Genomic DNA, 19,448 nt, shown 5'->3' on the forward strand with positions numbered 1-19,448 from the left:
CTGTTTGCAAAGGATTGTGGTGTTGGAACTTTTCCCCAGACCTTTTCTGAGTTATAGGTTGTATTTTCCACAGTGTTTTGATCTGCAACCAGCCAATTCACCTAAAATACCATAAAATTGGTGTTTAAATGCAAAATAGGAACCATGCTCTGTCATTATTCATGATATGGTTGTGAGCTTTGTTCATCATTTTAGCCACGGGGTTAGTCTAAAGCAGGGATCTCAAACTCGAATCACCATGGGGGCCACATGAGGACTAGTACATTGGTCCGAGGGCCGCATCGCTGAAACCTTCCATGAGGCCCCGCCCTGCCTCTTCCCACCCCTTCCCTGCCCCCATTCCAACCCCTTCCCCAAAGTCCCTGCCTCAATTCTGCCTGCTCCCTGCCCCTATTCCAACCCCTTCCCCAAATCCCTGCCCTGGCCCCGCCTCTTCTCTGCCTCCTCCCCTGAGCATGCCACGTCCCCACTCCCCTCCCCGCTCCCTCCTGGAAAGTCCTAAGTGCCGCCAAACAGCTGTTTGGTGGCGGGAAAGCGCTGGGAGGTCGGCGGAGGAGCAGGGACGCAGCATGCTGGGGAGGGGAAGCGGGGGGTGAGGGGAGCTTGGCGGGCCATAGGAAATAACTCCGTGGGCCGCATGCGGCCCCCGGGTAGCGTGTTTGAGACCCCTGGTCTAAAGGATCTAATCCAGCAGTATCTATTGAAGTCCATTGTCTGCAGTGAGCTCTGGATCTGGCCCATCATTTACAAAAGCCGCAATCAAGAGTTTAGAAAAAGGAAACCATTGGAGAACACAGACCGTTCATGCAACAGAGGCACTTCCCAGTACCTATCCCTCCATCAGAGAGGGAAGGACAGCAGTTTTCAGCAGTAGCCAGTGCTACTTCTCAGCCAGCTGTTAACAGGTGTGTGCTCCTTCAAAGCTGTAAATATTCGAACATTGACATATAATTAGTCTCCAATATAGCTGCCCTGAGTCAATGCCAGTGTGATGATTTATTGTATGATTTGCTTATCTAAGAAATATAATATTTGTTTGTGGAGAAATTCATCCAATTTTACCTTACTTGGTGTCAGAGTGGTTGTGTTTGCTCTTGAATAAAGGAGAAGAATAACCTATGGTTTCCCAAATGTTGGCAGGTACCAAAATTTCCAAATACGTAAAGGGTCATTCTCAGGACTGGTACATGTTGCTCTGTGCCCACCATCCTAGCAGTCCTTCCATCCTTATGAGAACACAGAGGTGTTGACTGTACAAGATTCCTGCCACCTGTATATTTCAGTGCTTTGCCTGCTTATCGGAATGGATGGACAGAATATTGCCCACATGCCCATTGGCAAACCACCTCAGCACTTGGGGTTAGTCCTAACTCAGTCTCTGAAGTTTTAACAATACTGCAGCACTTTTTTTCCTGGCACTGAATCAGGAGAATTTTATTATGTTTACGGGTAAATTCAATTTGGTGTCTTTCCACTATGACAGTCACAGTGTGTTTTGCCTCTGCTGGTGACTATTCATAGATTATAAGGACAGAAGGAATCGTGATCAATTAGTCTGACTTCCTGTAAAACACAGGCCCTAGGACTTCACTGAATTAATTACTAGAACTAGAACATACCTTTGAGAATCTAGTCTTGATTTAAAAATAGGTTGTGATAGAAAACGCCACCACAACCTTTGGTAAGGCGTTCCAATGGTTTATTACTCTCACTGTTAAAAAATTTGCACCTAATTTTCATTCTGAATTTGCCTGACTTCAACTTTCAGCTCACTGGATCGTATTGGAGCATATTCTACCTTTCTCTGCTGGATTGAAGAGCTGACTATCAAATTTCTGTTCTCTCTGTAGGTATTAATGAAGATTAAATCACCCCTTAACCTTTTATTTGTTACGATAAACAGATTGAGCTCAGAGTCTTTCACTTTAGGAAGTGTTTTCCAATTCTTTATTCATTCTTGTGGCTTTTATGAACCCTCTCCAATTTACCAACATCCTTCCTGAACTGTGGACACCAGGACTGGATACAGTACTCCTGTAGTGATCTCTACAGTTCCAAATACAGAGATAAACTATAATCTCTCCACTCTTACTCAAGATTGTGTCTGCCAAACAACTGCAGCACAAACACAGCATGTGATGCTTTTGTATATTATTCCATTTCTTCATAAATTAATACAGTAACCACAGAGTAGTGATATTAAATTCTAAAATTGTAAACAACCCTACTACTGGCCTCCAAAATCTTTACTACAAAGATGCTTAGCTTCTTGGCATTCCCATTAAGTACCATCAAGCTGCTCAAAAAGAAGGTGACTTTTGTCATTTATTTAGACTATTTCTTGTACACAAGAAGAAAAAGCCACTCAACCTGGAAAGTTAAATTGGGGGAGATTAAAAAAAAAGTATCCAAACTGCATAAATCTTCCAGATGCACTTAAAAATAATTCTACACTGCTTGCAAGAAGCAGTGAAACGTATTTTACAATGAAAAAAAGACTTTACGTGCTTCTAGCTCTTGCTGTCACCAGCTTTTGAGTTCAACTGCAAAATAAAGTAGTCAAATCCTTTACCCTGTTTAAACACCCTCCTGTATGATAAGGGTACCTTCAAAGTAGGGCATCAGTTTGACACTCTTACACACTTAGAGAAGTAACTTACTTCATGTACAGTCTCACTGGAATCACAGATGACCAACATAACACATCTGTGACTGCAAGAATTCTCTGGTGCCCACTTCCTTCCTGACCTTAATCAGCAAGAAAGACCAAACCAGAAGCAGAATCCAACACAATGCGCTTCCCCCAACCGTCTCACTCTACCCTAGGTACAATATTTTTTTAACATTAAGGACCTGGACCCTCATCCTCTATACAGATGCTTGCAACCCACCCACCACCCACCACAGCAACCCCTCCCTCCCCCCAAACACAGACACACAGCATAGAAAGATGCATGGGAGGATGCTTGGAAATTTTGCTGATCTTCTAACCCCCCTGAGCAGGGTTATCACCATACGTGACTTATCTACCCCTTATAACAAAGTAACATGAGCCCAGTTTTTATCCTGCGTAATGCACTATCATTCTTAATCACATCACTCCAGGAAATATCAGACCTGAAAATGGTGCTTCCTTCAGTGAAGTCATATGATTGGATCTCATTAGTTGTACTCTGCAGTGATATGACTCTGGAAAGGGTTTTCTGTAAGTGGCATCATTTTCTGACTTGACGTAAGCAAATTACAACTTCCTAGCAGTTTGCATCCCTGCCAGGGAGAATCAGGTTTTTATGGGATACATACTTATAGCCAGGCAGCTTAAGCATCATAAAACTTGTTCAACTCTCCAAGTGCAGCAGCAAGCCACGCAAGAGCCACCAGTTAACCTCAGAGTACAAGTAGAGTGGCATTCAACATGGTATTACTGCACATGTAGTTTCAGGTTCCTCCATTGATGATCTGTCAGTGTGACCGACCTTGCTCTGCATCTATGTAGCACCACAGCCACAACAAACAAATTTTCTTGTCAAAAGTCTTGTCTGCCTGGATCCAGTATCAGATCCTTGTACAACAAGGCTTTTGATTGACAGCCTGGCCAAGGAATACTCGCAAGAATGCTGGTTTGAAAATGAAAATAGCTTTTGACTGAGGCTTTTAATCTCTCTTTACCAGCTTCTGAGCAGCATGTTACTTTCACTTGTGATTTATTTCTTTCATATGACCAAATGAAAGAGGAAATGCCAAACTGCCGTGGGCTACTTTTAATTATCGTTCCAAGAGAGATGCTATGGTTTATTATGTCAACTTTCATTCCTCCCAGGGTAAGTGATATATTTTTACTACCAGAAAAACATGAAACCATAGGAAAAACTATAAGCTTCTTTGATGCAGCCTAAAAGGAAAGGGACATGGGGTAAAACTCACCTTCAGTACTGCTCCATCCATTCTACACGTTACAGCACAGAAGCTGCAAGGGAACATAACATTGAAGGAGCTAATGCAACACTAAATCCTGTTTCCACTTACCCCTTTGTAAATATGGTGCAATTCCACTAATGTCAGAGGAGTTTCTCTGGATTTACAATGGTGTAAGTGAGACTAGAATTTGGCCCTAAGAGCTAGGTTTACACATCTGTAACAGGTTGGATGGATTCTCCTGTTGTCCTATCCTGCTGGCAGGTTTTAGGTCCAGGCAAGGAGCTGCTGGTTAATTACTAGTAAATCATTGGGTTGGTGTGGCTGATTAGATTCCATGCTCTACAGAAAGGGAAGTGGGAGTAGTCCTCTGACCGAGAGACCTAGGGTCTAAGACAAGAGAAATCCCAAGGGAAGGAACACAGCCAAGCCTAGGGAGAAGTCTTAGGCTTGGCTCTTTGGTAATTTTGGAAATAACTTTATATTAATAACACCAAAACACAGGAGGGTTAGCATTCTGACTCTAGGATGAGTGTGTGGTTTTTGTTAGGAGTTGTGTGGGGAGTTCACCATGTTACACAGAAGAAAGCCAGGAAATGTATAGCTGTAGTAACAGCTCTAAAGAGAACAACTCATAGAAACATAGAAATGTAGAACTGGAAGGGACCTAAAGAGTTAATCTAATCCTTCCTCCTGCACTGAGACAGTCTTAAATATACATGACCATCCCTAACAGATGTTTGTCTTGTTCTTAAAACCCTCCAATGATGGGGATTCCACAGTCTTACTAAGTAACCTGTCCCAGTGCTTAAATCACACCAAGAACATGATGTGATGCTGCACTTTACATGATGTTTGCTGCTTGCCACACTTACGCCCCGTGGAGTAAGTTAAGGATGAAGTGGCAGCAAGGAAATTAATTTACAATGATTATGATTTTTTAAATTTAATTTTATAAACACTCGTTAATCCTATAATCTGGATACCCCTTGCTATATAGAAAGTTTGGTGGGTACCGAAGTAAAAATGTAATCTTAGAATAGTTTCTTTTTCCTGTGCGGAAATAAAATATTTATTATAAACTGCTTTCTGAGTCTTCAGAGCATACAACACTGCCATATAATGGCATCAAATTGGAAACAACTAAGGATTTGTAGCAATTTCCGAACTGCTGCACTTTAGCACAGGATTACCAACAGATACAAATTGCTGTGTATATAATATCCTCTCAGTAGCATCACTTCGTAATAAAAGGTTTTGTGGTTAGAAATATAATAATCTAAACTGTATAATAAAGTTATGTTAACCGATGGAGGAAAAAGGTGTTCTCAGAATTTTGGTCCGTACCCCTACTGATGTTGCATAAAGTCAATTTACAACTCATTGCTTACAAATCCAACCTAGTTTTTAAAAAAATCGATCCCAAATATACACTCTGGCCCAGGGGCACATCAATAATGTACTTTGCTATATGACAGGGAATCTTGGTATGGGAACAGTGGTCGGCTCCTGGGCTGTGCAACAATACAGACCGGAGCACATTACAGCCAATGATGTTCTTAGCCTCTGGGGAAAAGTACACTGAATGTCCTCTAGTACCTAAACTTTGCAGCCCCCAATTTATACTGAAATATGTTCCAGCATGGGGAAGGGACACTGTAATTCACATAACATTAGTGTTGAACATTATTCTATAGACGTGGTGCTATATTTTTAATATGCGCTCAGCACAGGTCCCTTATTAGTACATCTCTGTATATTTACAGTACTTGAAGTAAGCATGCAGTTATCAAAATCTGTATAGGTGTAATTTTTCACTATGCTGAACCAAGCTGATTGCAACCAGATGTAAGGAACCACCATCTGGGGATGTATTGCAAATACTTCAAGTTACTTGAACGTGACATATGTACTATACACATAGAATCATAGAATATCAGGGTTGGAAGGGACCTCAGGAGGTCATCTAGTCCAACCCCCTGCTCACAGCAGGACCAATCCCCAATTAAATCATCCCAGCCAGGGCTTTGTCAAGCCTGACCTTAAAAACTTCTAAGAAAGGAGATTCTACCACCTCCCTAGGTAACGCATTCCAGTGTTTCACCACCCTCCTAGTGAAAAAGTTTTTCCTAATATCCAACCTAAACCTCCCCCACTGCAACTTGAGACCATTACTCCTTGTCCTGTCCTCTTCTACCACTGAGAATAGTCTAGAACCATCCTCTCTGGAACCACCTCTCAGGTAGTTGAAAGCAGCTATCCTATCCCCCCTCATTCTTCTCTTCTGCAGACTAAACAATCCCAGTTCCCTCAGCCTCTTCTCATAAGTCATGTGTTCCAGACCCCTAATCATTTTTGTTGCCCTTCGCTGGACTCTCTCCAATTTATCCACATCCTTCTTGTAGTGTGGGGCCCAAAACTGGACACAGTACTCCAGATGAGGCCTCACCAATGTCGAATAGAGGGGAACGATCACGTCCCTCGATCTGCTCGCTATGCCCCTACTTATACATCCCAAAATGCCATTGGCCTTCTTGGTAACAAGGGCACACTGCTGACTCATATCCAGCTTCTCGTCCACTATCACCCCTACATCCTTTTCCGCAGAACTGCTGCCTAGACATTCGGTCCCTAGTCTGTAGCTGTGCATTGGGTTCTTCCGTCCTAAGTGCAGGACTCTGCACTTATCCTTATTGAACCTCATCAGATTTCTTTTGGCCCAATCCTCCAATTTGTCTACGTCCCTTTGTATCCTATCCCTGCCCTCCAGCGTATCTACCACTCCTCCCAGTTTAGTATCATCCGCAAATTTGCTGAGAGTGCAATCCACACCATCCTCCAGATCATTTATGAAGATATTGAACAAAACCGGCCCCAGGACCGACCCCTGGGGCACTCCACTTGACACCGGCTGCCAACTAGACATGGAGCCATTGATCACTACCCGTTGAGCCCGACAATCTAGCCAACTTTCTACCCACCTTACAGTGCATTCATCCAGCCCATACTTCTTTAACTTGCTGACAAGAATACTGTGGGAGACCGTGTCAAAAGCTTTGCTAAAGTCAAGAAACAATACATCCACTGCTTTCCCTTCATCCACAGAACCAGTAATCTCATCATAGAAGGCGATTAGATTAGTCTGGCATGACCATCCCTTGGTGAATCCATGCTGACTGTTCCTGATCACTTTCCTCTCATGTAAGTGCTTCAGGATTGATTCCTTGAGGACCTGCTCCATGATTTTTCCAGGGACTGAGGTGAGGCTGACTAGCCTGTAGTTCCCAGGATCCTCCTTCTTCCCTTTTTTAAAGATTGGCACTACATTAGCCTTTTTCCAGTCATCTGGGACTTCCCCCGTTCGCCACGAGTTTTCAAAGATAATGGCCAATGGCTCTGCAATCACAGCCGCCATTTCCTTTAGCACTCTCGGATGCAACTCGTCCGGCCCCATGGACTTGTGCACGTCCAGCTTTTCTAAATAGTCCCTAACCACCTCTTTCTCCACAGAGGGCTGGTCATTTACTCCCCATGTTGTGATGCCCAGCGCAGCAGTCTGGGAGCTGTCCTTGTTAGTGAAGACAGAGGCAAAAAAAGCATTGAGCACATTAGCTTTTTCCACATCCTCTGTCACTAGGTTGCCTCCCTCATTCAGTAAGGGGCCCACACTTTCCTTGGCTTTCTTCTTGTTGCCAACATACCTGAAGAAACCCTTCTTGTTACTTTTGTCATCTCTTACTAGCTGCAGCTCCAGGTGTGATTTGGCCCTCCTGATTTCATTCCTACATGCCCGAGCAATATTTTTATACTCTTCCCTGGTCATATGTCCAACCTTCCACTTCTTGTAAGCTTCTGTTTTATGTTTAAGATCCGCTAGGATTTCACCGTTAAGCCAAGCTGGTCGCCCGCCATATTTACTATTCTTTCTATTATCTCATGGGGATGGTTTGTCCCTGTAACCTCAGCAGGGATTCCTTGAAATACAGCCAGCTCTCCTGGACTCCTTTCCCCTTCATGTTAGTCCCCCGGGGATCCTACCCATCCGTTCCCTGAGGGAGTCAAAGTCTGCTTTCCTGAAGTCCAGGGTCCATATCCTGCTGCTTACCTTTCTTCCCTGTGTCAGGATCCTGAACTCAACCAACTCATGGTCACTGCCTCCCAGGTTCCCATCCACTTTTGCTTCCCCCACTAATTCTTCCCTGTTTGTGAGCAGCAGGTCAAGAAAAGCTCCCCCCCTATTTGGCTCCTCTAGCACTTGCACCAGGAAATTGTCCCCTGCGCTTTCCAAAAACTTCCTGGATTGTCTATGCACCGCTGTATTGCTCTCCCAGCAGATATCAGGAAAATTAAAGTCACCCATGAGAACCAGGGCATGCGATCTAGTAGCTTCTGCGAGTTGCCGGAAGAAAGCCTCATCCACCTCATCCCCCTGGTCTGGTGGTCTATAGCAGATTGCCACCACTACATCACTCTTGTTGCTCACACTTCTAAACTTAATCCAGAGACGCTCAGGTTTTTCTGCAGTTTCGTACCGGAGCTCTGAGCAGTCATACTGCTCCCTTACATACAGTGCTACTCCCCCCACCTTTTCTGCCCTGCCTGTCCTTCCTGAACAGTTTATAACCATCCATGACAGTATTCCAGTCATGTGAGTTATCCCACCAAGCCTCTGTTATTCCAATCACGTCATAATTCCTTGACATCACCAGGACCTCCAGTTCTCCCATGCACTGCTCACCATATATGAGCTAGATTCTGAGCCTGCCACAAGCCCTATTGATGTGGTGGTGAGAAGCTACACTGTTCTAGGAGCAGCCAATGGAAAGAACTGTGCCTCAATTCCCGCTATACTCCAGCGGATAGTAATTTGCTACTGATTTACTGCCTCCCATTATGTGAGGAATCATCTGTGCTAGCACATTAAGGGTGGAGTCAAAGCTCTCCATCTACCTCCTTGGAATGAGCACACAGCTCTTACTTATCCCTGTGTGTGCTTTGACACTAGACAAGAATGTAAGGATGGGGAAGCAGTCTTATTCCCTTTTACAGCCCTCTGTCCCCTCACAGTCCAGCCCATGACACTGAAACAAAAGTAAAAACTCTAGGATATGGAATACTGTAAGGAAACATCACTGTGAAACTGTAAAGATATGGATAAATGTCAACCTGTACAGATAAGCCACCTTAATGACTCAACTTTGTGTTCATGAAGTAGTGCTAAAAAAGAACTAATGATGCATTATTTGCAATTTTTTCAAAACTCAATAAATAAATTAATCAACTCCTGCTCAATTCAAGCATATTTCATTTGAATATAACTAATGAAATAAAACACAATTTAATATTTGTAGACACCTTCCCCTGCCCCAGTCAGAGGCTGGGGTCCCATAATGCTGGAAACCTGTGACACAAATCTTACATACAGTTCTCAATTCTGTCATCCTCTCTCACCTTGAGCAACTCTACAAATTGTCTGGATGAATTGAATGGGATGGCCTGTGGAGTAAGGTAGTGCTCAAGATAAGAAAGGGTCACAGAAGCAGAGCCTAAGTGTTTAAAAGGGGTAATGTCAAAAAGTTCAAGCCAGGTGTTTTCTACAAAAGTACTGTTCCCTCCAGCTAAAACCAGGTGCATGATCCATCAGAAATAGCAATGCTAACACATAGATGAGGATAACATTGCCAAAGATGAGTGGTATTTGAACGAACTTACAGGAAGAGTGGATACTGGGAAAACTCTTTCTGCCTTCGGACACCAGATCTGGATCACCTGTGCAGTGCATTTCAGAGTTCATTACTCCATCTGGAAAGCAGCGGTAAAAGAAATCGGGACGAGGTCTACAAAAAACACCATGGACATTTGAAATATAAGAGCTGTAGTTATAAATGAACCTCAAAGTGATTATTAAATTTACTGACTATCACATAAAGAGAGTTTACTTCCTTCTTTTTATTCTGCATGTGGTAGCAATAGATATGTTTCTTTATTCCTTCCTTCCTGCCAAACTTTTGCACACATGCTGTCTGTAGGAAAACTTCCAGCAGAGTGTGCTAGCAGCAGCTGGATGGTGGCATCTCTGCTTTCTGACAGGCTCATTCCTGATGGGCATGTATAGGCTCGATCCTGAAAGGGAATATGCAGGGCTACGCATTGCATATCCCATAACTCAGTCAACCTGCTCATCGTGCTCAGTGATCAAGCAGGCTATCCAATAGATCAATAATTACCACACATGTTCCATGGGGTTGCACAGGGCTTGTTGACTCTGCTCAGTAGCACCCTTACCTGTTACTATAAGAGGAGGTATGGCCTGCTGGTTAGACTAAAGAACTGGGATCAAGGAACTACAGAATTCTAATCCCAGTCCAGATGCTGAGGTTCAGATCCTCAGTGGCATTTAGGCACCTAACTGCCAGTCACTTCAATGGGAGTCAGGCACTTAAATACTTATGAGGATCTGGGCTTGACTCCTGGGACAAGTCAATTAACTTCTCCGCTTCCATTTCCCTATGTGTAGAATGGAGCTAGTGATACTTACCCACCTCCCAGGGCTCTTGTGAGGATCAGTTAGTTATGTTTGTAAAACGCTTTTAAAGTGAAAAGTGCTAAGTATTATGAGTGCCTGCAGAGCAGTGTTGGGGTGGAGCAGGATGCGTGTCAAAATATAAGCAGAGATACTTTGTATGCTCCACTCCTGAAACAATATGAGACAGCCCTTTCAGGAGTCCATTGGTAATGGACTCCTGAGTTTGGCAATCCTGATGGATGCTGCTACTGATGGAAGATCTCATGGACAGTAGCATGTATACTTGAAATGCAGAACCATGAATTGATTTAAATTTTGTTGTGCTAGTGGGAACTGGCAGCTGAACCCCCGCACACTGTGACTGTTCCCCTTATGTGACACCAGTAAAATGTATAGATTTCAATTTACACCTTTTCTTGCTTGTCTGGATCTTCAAACTAGTCTACCTGCCACACAAACTCCAAAAGCTGACAGCAAAGAATCCTGCCAGTCATATGTCACATAATGACGATATGCGCCATCTTTTCCGGGGGTGAGGACAGGGTAACAGGAATCTCTGCTAATCCAGTGTGTTCTGGAGCCTTGCTTAGTCTTTATATTAAAATGGATTATAGATAGACAATCTTAATTTGACAGTTTAAGCCATCACTTAGAACATGACAAGACTTACCTCCCCACTATTAATTTAATAGTATTTGTGCAGACTCCATTCAGAGCGAGAGCCAAGGAAACAGCTAAAAAACAAAATGAACAAAGAGAACAACAACAACCTAGGTAACAAGTTATAAATTCTAGTGTTACAGCATTTGATTTATGAACTGAAACTTTTCATAGATTGAAATTGGATTCTTCAGTATAGCTGAAAGATTTTAATAACCCCATTGTTTTGGCTGACAGTAAACTGCAGAACAGGGTAATAATCCTGGTCTGATTCTGTTGTGCTAAAGGGAAAAAAGGAACAATATATTTTGCAAAAAAAAAAGAACCAGCCATAGTGCTGACATAATAAGTAATAATAATTAATAATAAATGAGGAACTTTATAATTAAATGTCAATCCATTATAGTATGGAAATAGCCTACTTTTTATTTGTATTTAAGAAAAGTTCACCAGTGTTCACAAAGGGCCTGATCTAACTCCCACAGAAGCTTTTTCATTGACTTCATCAGGCTCATATATTCCTTTCTGTTTGGATTTAAATTGCTTTAATGCTGCAGTCTATGTTATAGCTACATGGTGTAATGCAAGAACCATTGCATTGCATTTCTTTTTGGCAAGCCTATCAGGCAGATCTCTTATTTTCGTAGAACAGTCAATGCAATGTGAGTTGATTACGACACCTATATCAGGCTATTATGTAAAGAGTAGAATGAAGAGGAAGGACTCAAAGGCCAATCCTATATAGATGTGAGTAAAGCTAGAAGAAGAAGACATCAGGCTATTATCTCGTTGCATCGATGTCTTACTTGTTGTACTCCAGAACTTCACTAGCACTTATCATTCTGTATCCACAAAATCTTGCCTGATGACTCTGTACATCATAAGTTTTGTCTATTTTTTCTCTTTTTTAAAATCAAATACTAGGTCTTTCAGAGAGAAGGGGGGGGAAGGTGTTTTTCCAGCCATTTACAAGGCTGCTGGCAGAAATAAAGGAACAAATTGATACCAAGGACAGCAGTATTGTTCAACACAGTCCCCTACCTTCTACTTTCAACATCTCTGGTCATTTGCTATCTCTTACTCTCTCAGTTTTTTATGATGATTGCATGTGCTCAATAGAAATTTTCTATAAGATCAAATACCTTTGACCAGTAGCATCACAGCACTGTATTTCCCTTTAAAGAGAATGGTAATAAAATGCGAGAAACATATATATGAAATTTCCTGAGTTACACTGTGTGATTCTGCACACAGCCTTCCATCTTGTGTTGCCATTTACGTTTATGCAAAGTGAGTGGAATCTGGCTATAAAATGCTACCATCGGTGTAAGTGGCTGGAGAACTAAGACCTGCATTCAGTTAACATGTATGTTAATGGCTAGACCGGGGCAAAGCAGTGGAGAATCACAACCAGCATTTTCAAACATTTTCCCAGCAGAATCAAAGAGTTCCAAAAGAAAATAATAGTTTAGAATAACAGTTTCTTATTTTTTATTTTTTGTTGTGGGCAGAATGCAATGGGCCAGATCCCCATCTGGTGTAACTCAGCATAGCATCATCAAAGTCAGTGGATCTACACCAGCTGAAGATCATGCCCATTTTGGGTCTGAATTATCTCTTTGAATATAACCAGCACATAAAAGGTTTGAATTTATGCAAATATTGAACATTGGGATATTTTGTAAAACATTAAAATTGTGGTGTCTTGTGTGATTTGGTGTCTTTTTTTGAGGCTATTTTTTATTATCTGGGCATTTTAGGGCTAATGGTAACAGCAGTCCAAAATAGGGAAAGAAAAAAAAAAGATAGAAAATACCAATCTAAAGTATCCCTAAGCCATGGAGGGAGAACAAACCATGGAGACAGATCCAGAGCTCCTTTGCTTTTGAAATGAGAGAGACAGAATGAAAACCAGCACCATGACTATATATTTTTATATGTATAAATGCATGTTCCCCCTGCCTACTAAATACATTTTCATCAATAAAACATTGCTCATGATAAATTTAACAACAAACTGCCAAGTACTGGCAGCATCAGAAAACAATCTCTTTTCTCCAGCTGATATAACACCAGAATAGGTGAACAAGCTCCAAAAGAATTCCACTCTTCCAAAAATTGATTTTAGCACTAATACCCTTTACATCCAGTCTAGCACAGACAAAAGTCTGGGCAAATATATGGGTCTTAGCCCATGATCTGAAAATCAACAAACTCAAGCTCTGCTTCACCAGCAAAAGGGCAAAAAATTCCAGTCATGGACTCTTCACTACAAATACCCTGCCACTAAGCTCCAAATGTTTGAAACCATAACTATTGGCAAAAGTTCTTTGGCTGATCTCAGACTTTTGTAGGGTGAAGTGTACAGAGACAATTTGAAGGTCTCTTATTGTAGTCAGTAAGGACCCAGACCACAGAGAGCTTTACAAATTAACACCACTGCCTTAAATTGCACTTGGAAATAAACAGGAATTCACTGTGGCATAGAGAATAAAGGAGCTGACTGCCACAGATTCTAGCCAATCAACATTAGAAAGATCTCAGCTGAGTTTCATTACCTTACCCAGCAAGTACCACAATCTGATTTGATCAGGAGAATGTAGAAACAAGGCATGGAATTCATAGGCTTAGAAAAGTATGTAAAAGAGAGAGATTTTTTAAAGATTTTCTTGACTTCAGTGGAACCAGCATTTCACCCACATTTTCAGGGCTTGGAATACTAATTAGAACAATCACCGGTAGGAACTCTTATGCACTTGCCATCTTAAAAATCAATCTACTTTACCTAAGAAGGCTTCTTTAATTTCAGTCTTATCTGTCCGCCGGATTATTTTCACCACAAAAATGACAGCCAGTGGCGTGAGGAATGAAATTGCCTGGGAGAGATAACAAATAATCACGTGTGAGAGCATCAGCTCCCTGTCATCCCCACGGATTAATAATTAGTTCCAGTTAGCGCCACTTAGACCGGATGGCTGAATAATCTTTATTGAACTCCTGACCTTGAGCAAAGTGGGACGATTTATACCTGTAACTAGAGGGCAATGAATATACTTAAAAATTGTAACCTAATTATGGGTTATAATTGATTTGTAATTACTTGGAGCTACATTTAAAGTGTCAGTTTTGCAAATGAAAAAGAACACTGCATAAAGATCATGACTCAGTATTGCCAACAACTACATCTCTGTACGTTTGTTTTCTAGAAGTGGATAAGCAAGTTCTTCACCTTTCTGATCTATTAAGAAACACATATATCACACACAACAATGTAATGTTTAATAGAGTAAAACATGTCAGGTTGTAGACCCTGAGCCTGCAAACAAAGAAGCAAATAGGTAACTTTATTTATTGAGTAAAGTTGCTCATGTGCTTCAGGGTCCGGACCATAGTTTGCAAATTAGACACTAGAAAATAGTATTGGACCTGATTCTGCCACCCTTGTATTAAGTATGTTGGTAATCTCATTGAACCCAATTTCACCAGTGGGGCTATTCACAAAGAAACTACTGCTCAATGTGACAAAGCATGTCAGACAGGTGCATTATTTGTGCTGTATTTCATGCAGGCTGGTCACAGTTAAAATTCTTGGTGAACAACTCACCATAAATATACCGTACTGTAGTTTGAAAAGAATGAACTATTTAGCATATGTAACTGGCGGTGCACAAAAGCAAACGGCCTACTTACTATTTTGCTGATCCAATATTTTCCTCTGTACAGATTCCTAACAGAAAAATACTTCTAACTGAACTCACTGTGCTAACTTGCTTCATATATCTAAAAATGTCCTTTTCCTGGCTTCCATAAACAACAGGATTATAGGTCACTTTACAGCCTAGGGCCGTGGTTCCCAAACTTGTTCCGCCACTTGTGCAGGGAAAGCCCGTGGTGGGGTGGGCCGGTTTGTTTACCTGGCCGAAACTGCGGACGCGGCAATCGCGGCTTCCAGTGACCATGGTTTGCTGCTCCAGGCCAATGGGAGCTGCTGGAAGCAGTGGCCAGTACGTCCCTCGGCCCGCACCGCTTCCTGTAGCTCCCATTGGCCTGGAGCAGCGAACTGTGGCCACTGGGAGCCGCGATCAGCCGAACCTGTGGACGCAGCATGTAAACAAACCGGTCCGGCCCACCAGAGGCTTTCCCTGAACAAGAAGTGGAACAAGTCTGGGAACCACTGATCTAGGGATTAACTACTTGGAAATGCATGGGCTCACTGCTGTGAAACACATAGCCGTCACATATCCCATCATACTTATCACAAATCTCACAAAATCCATCAGTGTTGGAATTTGGTTGCCATTCTTTACTACTGCCTCAGGTTAAAAAAAAACCCACTCATATTCAGACCTCAATTTTCTTGTGTTGAATAGTGTTTTTTCTTCGTAAGAAAATCCATTCACTTCAAAAGGACCACTTGTGGAGTAAGATACTACTCAGTGTGAATAAGGGTAGAAGAATCCAGCACAAGCTTTTCCAGAGCTTGGGGATGCTTAAATCTTTTCTTAATATTTTTCCCAAATCTGCAAAAGTGCACTGAGCTGACTTTTCTGGAGCATTAGGGGATCTGAGCCTTATGATGTACAGAACAAGTGTACTGGAGTGGAGCCAATGGCAGGTTGCTTAATCTGGGTCAAAAATTATGGGTGGTGGGGTGGTGGTGGGGAACAGCTCCCAAAGATCTACAACTAAACTCTAGGGAAGCAAGGTTCAGCAATAGCATATTGTGTGCCATTCTTGTCTGGCAAAGGAACTTGCAGACAAAATCTACCTTGGATGCATGTGCATGACTCCTGGGGACCTTAATGACATTCCCATTAAAGGAAGAGTTTGGCCTTTGGCGGATGGATCACGTTGCAATAAATGCTTGATTGCAAAGACGCAGTCTGGATTCTTGTGAGGCGTGTCCTTCAGCAGGGATGCTGCTCGTACAGCTCTGCTACTGCAGGCAGTTAATTATATTGCATAGCAGAGCAAGTGAAAATAAGCTGCCTAGGATGTTTTAGAGAACCTGAAAATTAAACTGTACATTATGGTACTGATTTGTCTGCCATGCTAGCTTGGGCAGGCCATTTAACCCGGGCCAGATTGTGCTACCTTTGTTTACACTGAGTAGTATCTTACTCCTTGAGTAGTCCCATTTAAATAAAAGATGGAGAAACTGATGGAGACTTGGGGAACTAGGACGAAGAGGCCTCTGTGTCCTAGTTCACCCTTCTGAAAAATGGAAATAATACCCCATGCTCAGAGCCAATATTAAGCTCTTTTAAATCATCAGACGTAGTGAGCTATATAAAAGTGCAAAGTATTTATTGCTGTTATAATTTATCCTGGTCCAGATTCCACTCTCTCTTATATCCGTGCAACCCCATTGACTTGAGTGAATAATAAGGGTGAAATTGACAGCAGGAAATGGCTCCCTATTTTTACATTTTATTAAGCATGCCATAAATTTTTGTGCAGAACATCTTTCGTTCCAGTTGAATCTCCTGTGTGGACTGGTGGCAGAATACAGTGCTAAGAATGGACTTTATTTCTTTTACCATAGGAATGCAAACATCTCCATCTCTCTCTGAAAACAGAAATTAAACCCTATGATCAGAGACAGTGAAAAAAATGGTTAGTGTAAAATCTAGGCTTATTATTATTTTTAAAAAGAAGGATTCCCAACACACACAAAGACCAAATCTGTCTTCCATTATTGAATAACATGTCAAACTATAGCCTCGCTGACAGACTTATAGCTTATACAGATGAAACAGGGGAGTTAGAAATCTTTTGAACGGACAGGAGCAACAGAAGATATCAACAAAGGATAGAAGTAAAGCAGAAACTAAATCCAAAATGTTGCACAATCCGTCTGGTAACACTCCAGGTTTTCATATATTTTTAACAAACTGATGGATTTGTTATGGAGATTCAGAACTGTTCACATTTGCAACTCATTGTGTTGGCTGTTATTGGTCATTTGAAAACATCAATTGATAACCCCATGCTCTGGGTGTCCCGAAACCTCTGACTGCAATAAGCTAGGCCTGGCATCAGGGTACGGATCATTTGATAATTGCCCTGTTCTGTTCATTCCTTCTCAAGCATCTCACACTAGCCATTGTTGGAAGACCGGATAATAGGATAGATGAACCATTGGTCTGCCTCAGTATGGCCGTTTTTATGTTAGGAAATCAATTTACTCATCAGTGCAATATATGTATAAGCTAAACCTGACCTACCAGAGATTGCCTTTTACTTCCATAATAGAACCGTGCAGGGCTCACATCTATAATATATGTCACAAGGGTCTAGATAATAACATCCCCCTCATGATTCAGTGAAATCTGCTAATATTGCCTTGATGGGTGAGACACCAGTAAAAGTCTAGCACATTCATTATTCATCTTGGCAGCCTAAAGATAAATGGAAGTTGCACAAATCTCCCAGAAAAGCACTTGTTGTTGTCTCTGATTACTTCAATAAAATCCATTGGCACACAAAATTTAATTTGTATGGTGAAAAATACTGATTTTTCACTTCCATGCTGCTTTATTGCTTGATAGCATACTTTAATGATTTAGGGCTAGATTGTATGCTCACCCTCGGAGCCTGTGTAAAGGGCAGTATAGCAGTGCGGTCCTGGAAGCAGCATTGGGAAGGAGTCATATTCTCCCCTTACTCCAGGGGGGTAGTAATCTGCTACTTACCCATGCCAGAATACTACCCTTCCTGCACCACACCAGCTTAGCCCCACTGGCTGGAATGTTTAGGGGCTGGGACCATGGTTCAGGAGCTCAAGCAGGGAAGCATGCACATGGGTTGGTCAGGCTATGATCCAGTGGTTCTCAACCTATTTACCACTGTGGGCTGCATATGTGGCCCGCAATTCGTTATGTGGGCAGCATCCAATGCTACCTGTATGGCCCTGATGATGTCACATGGGCCGCAGCTGTGTGCTGATCGGGCCACAAGTGGCCCACGGGCTGCAGGTTGTGAACCATTGATTGGGGAAGGCATATTTTTCTATAGTATAGAAATTAGAGTGGAATCCACCTAAGCAAACACCTGGTACTGAGTAAAGCACTCACTTGTCTTATTAAACAGTTAGCAGATGTGATGGACTGTGTAAATGCCTAAAGCCACAAGGTGCTGTGCTGAGCAGTTCCTGGGAGGGGCACTCCCTCAACCTTCAGTGGGAGCTGAGGGTACTCAGCACTTTGCAGGGTCAGCCATGAATATCCTATGCATGCCTGTCCTTGAAGACACAGAACAGTGAAGTCCCTTCCTGTTCTTCCCCTTTGCCAACATGCAGATTTAGCCTAACTTGAGTCTGGAGCTAGACTATTCATGACTTTTCTCTGGACTTTAAAACTGCCCAGTGTTCTAAATGTAGGACTTTGTAACAAATGCTAAATAATTCTTTGTTTGGACATTCATTTTAAAATTGGTTTATGACGCTGGTAACAGGAAGCACCTTCAATTATGAAAGTAAATAACAGGTGTGTGTGTGTGTGTGTTTTGTTTTTGTTTTAATTAAAGAAATAAGATCAAGTTTCTTAATTCAAGGAGTCACTCACAGATGAGCTGCCTTTTACTGAGTGAATAGTCTAAGACAGAGATGAGCAAACTATGTCCCTGCCTGGCCTGTCCTGAGCTCCTGGCCCCTGAGCTCCTGGCCAGGGAGGCTAGCCCCCGGCCCCTCCCCTGCTGTCCCCCCTCCCCTGCAGCCATGCCACCACAAGGGCAGCATGGCTTGCGCCCGCCCACCTCCCAGGCTTTCCAATAAGCCTGTCCTGCCGCTCTGAGTGGCCTGGTAAGGGGGCAGGGAGGGCGGTGGTTGGATAAGGGGCAGGAGGTCCCGGTGGGCAGTCAGAGGACAGGGGGTGGTTGGATGGGACGGAGGTTTTGTGGGGTGGGGGCGGTCAGGAGACAGGGAGCAGGGGGTTGGATGGGGTGGGGTCCTGGGGGGGGCAGTTAGGGACGGGGGTCCCAGGAGGGTTCATCAGGAGACAAGGAGTGGGGGGGCATTGGATGGGTCGGGGGTCCAGGGGGGCCTGTCAGGGGGTGGGGTGTGGATAGGGGTCGGGGCAGTCAGGGGACAGGGAGCAGGGGGGTTGGATAGGGGGTGGGGTGCCGGGGGGGCCGTTAGAGGCAGGGGATCCCAGGAGGGGGCGGTCAGGAGACAAGGAGCGGGGGCGGGGGGGTTGGATGAGTCGGGAGTTCTGAGGGGGGCAGTCGGGGGCGGGAAGTGGGAGGGGGAGCATAGGGGGTTGGGGCCAGGCTGTTTGCGGAGGCACAGCCTTCTCTACCTGGCCCTCCATACCGTTTCGCAACCCCCCCGATGTGGCCCTCTGACCAA

At 43.1% G+C, this 19,448-nt stretch overlaps 1 protein-coding gene across 1 annotated transcript in view; it reads right to left on the reverse strand.

Annotated features, from left to right (window-relative positions):
- The window catches only part of PLPP4 (phospholipid phosphatase 4), a 94,570-nt gene that overhangs the window by 39,308 nt on the left and 35,814 nt on the right, over positions 1–19,448 (reverse strand). The window contains exons 3-5 of the mRNA XM_077822863.1: positions 13,887–13,977; positions 11,112–11,175; positions 9,628–9,752 (exon numbers count right to left, since the gene is read on the reverse strand). Of these exons, the coding sequence (XP_077678989.1) occupies positions 9,628–9,752; positions 11,112–11,175; positions 13,887–13,977 (280 nt within the window). The remainder of the gene's footprint in view (positions 1–9,627; positions 9,753–11,111; positions 11,176–13,886; positions 13,978–19,448) is intronic.

Source organism: Eretmochelys imbricata, chromosome 7 (assembly GCF_965152235.1).
Source record: "Eretmochelys imbricata isolate rEreImb1 chromosome 7, rEreImb1.hap1, whole genome shotgun sequence".
Taxonomy (NCBI): Eukaryota; Metazoa; Chordata; order Testudines; family Cheloniidae; genus Eretmochelys; species Eretmochelys imbricata.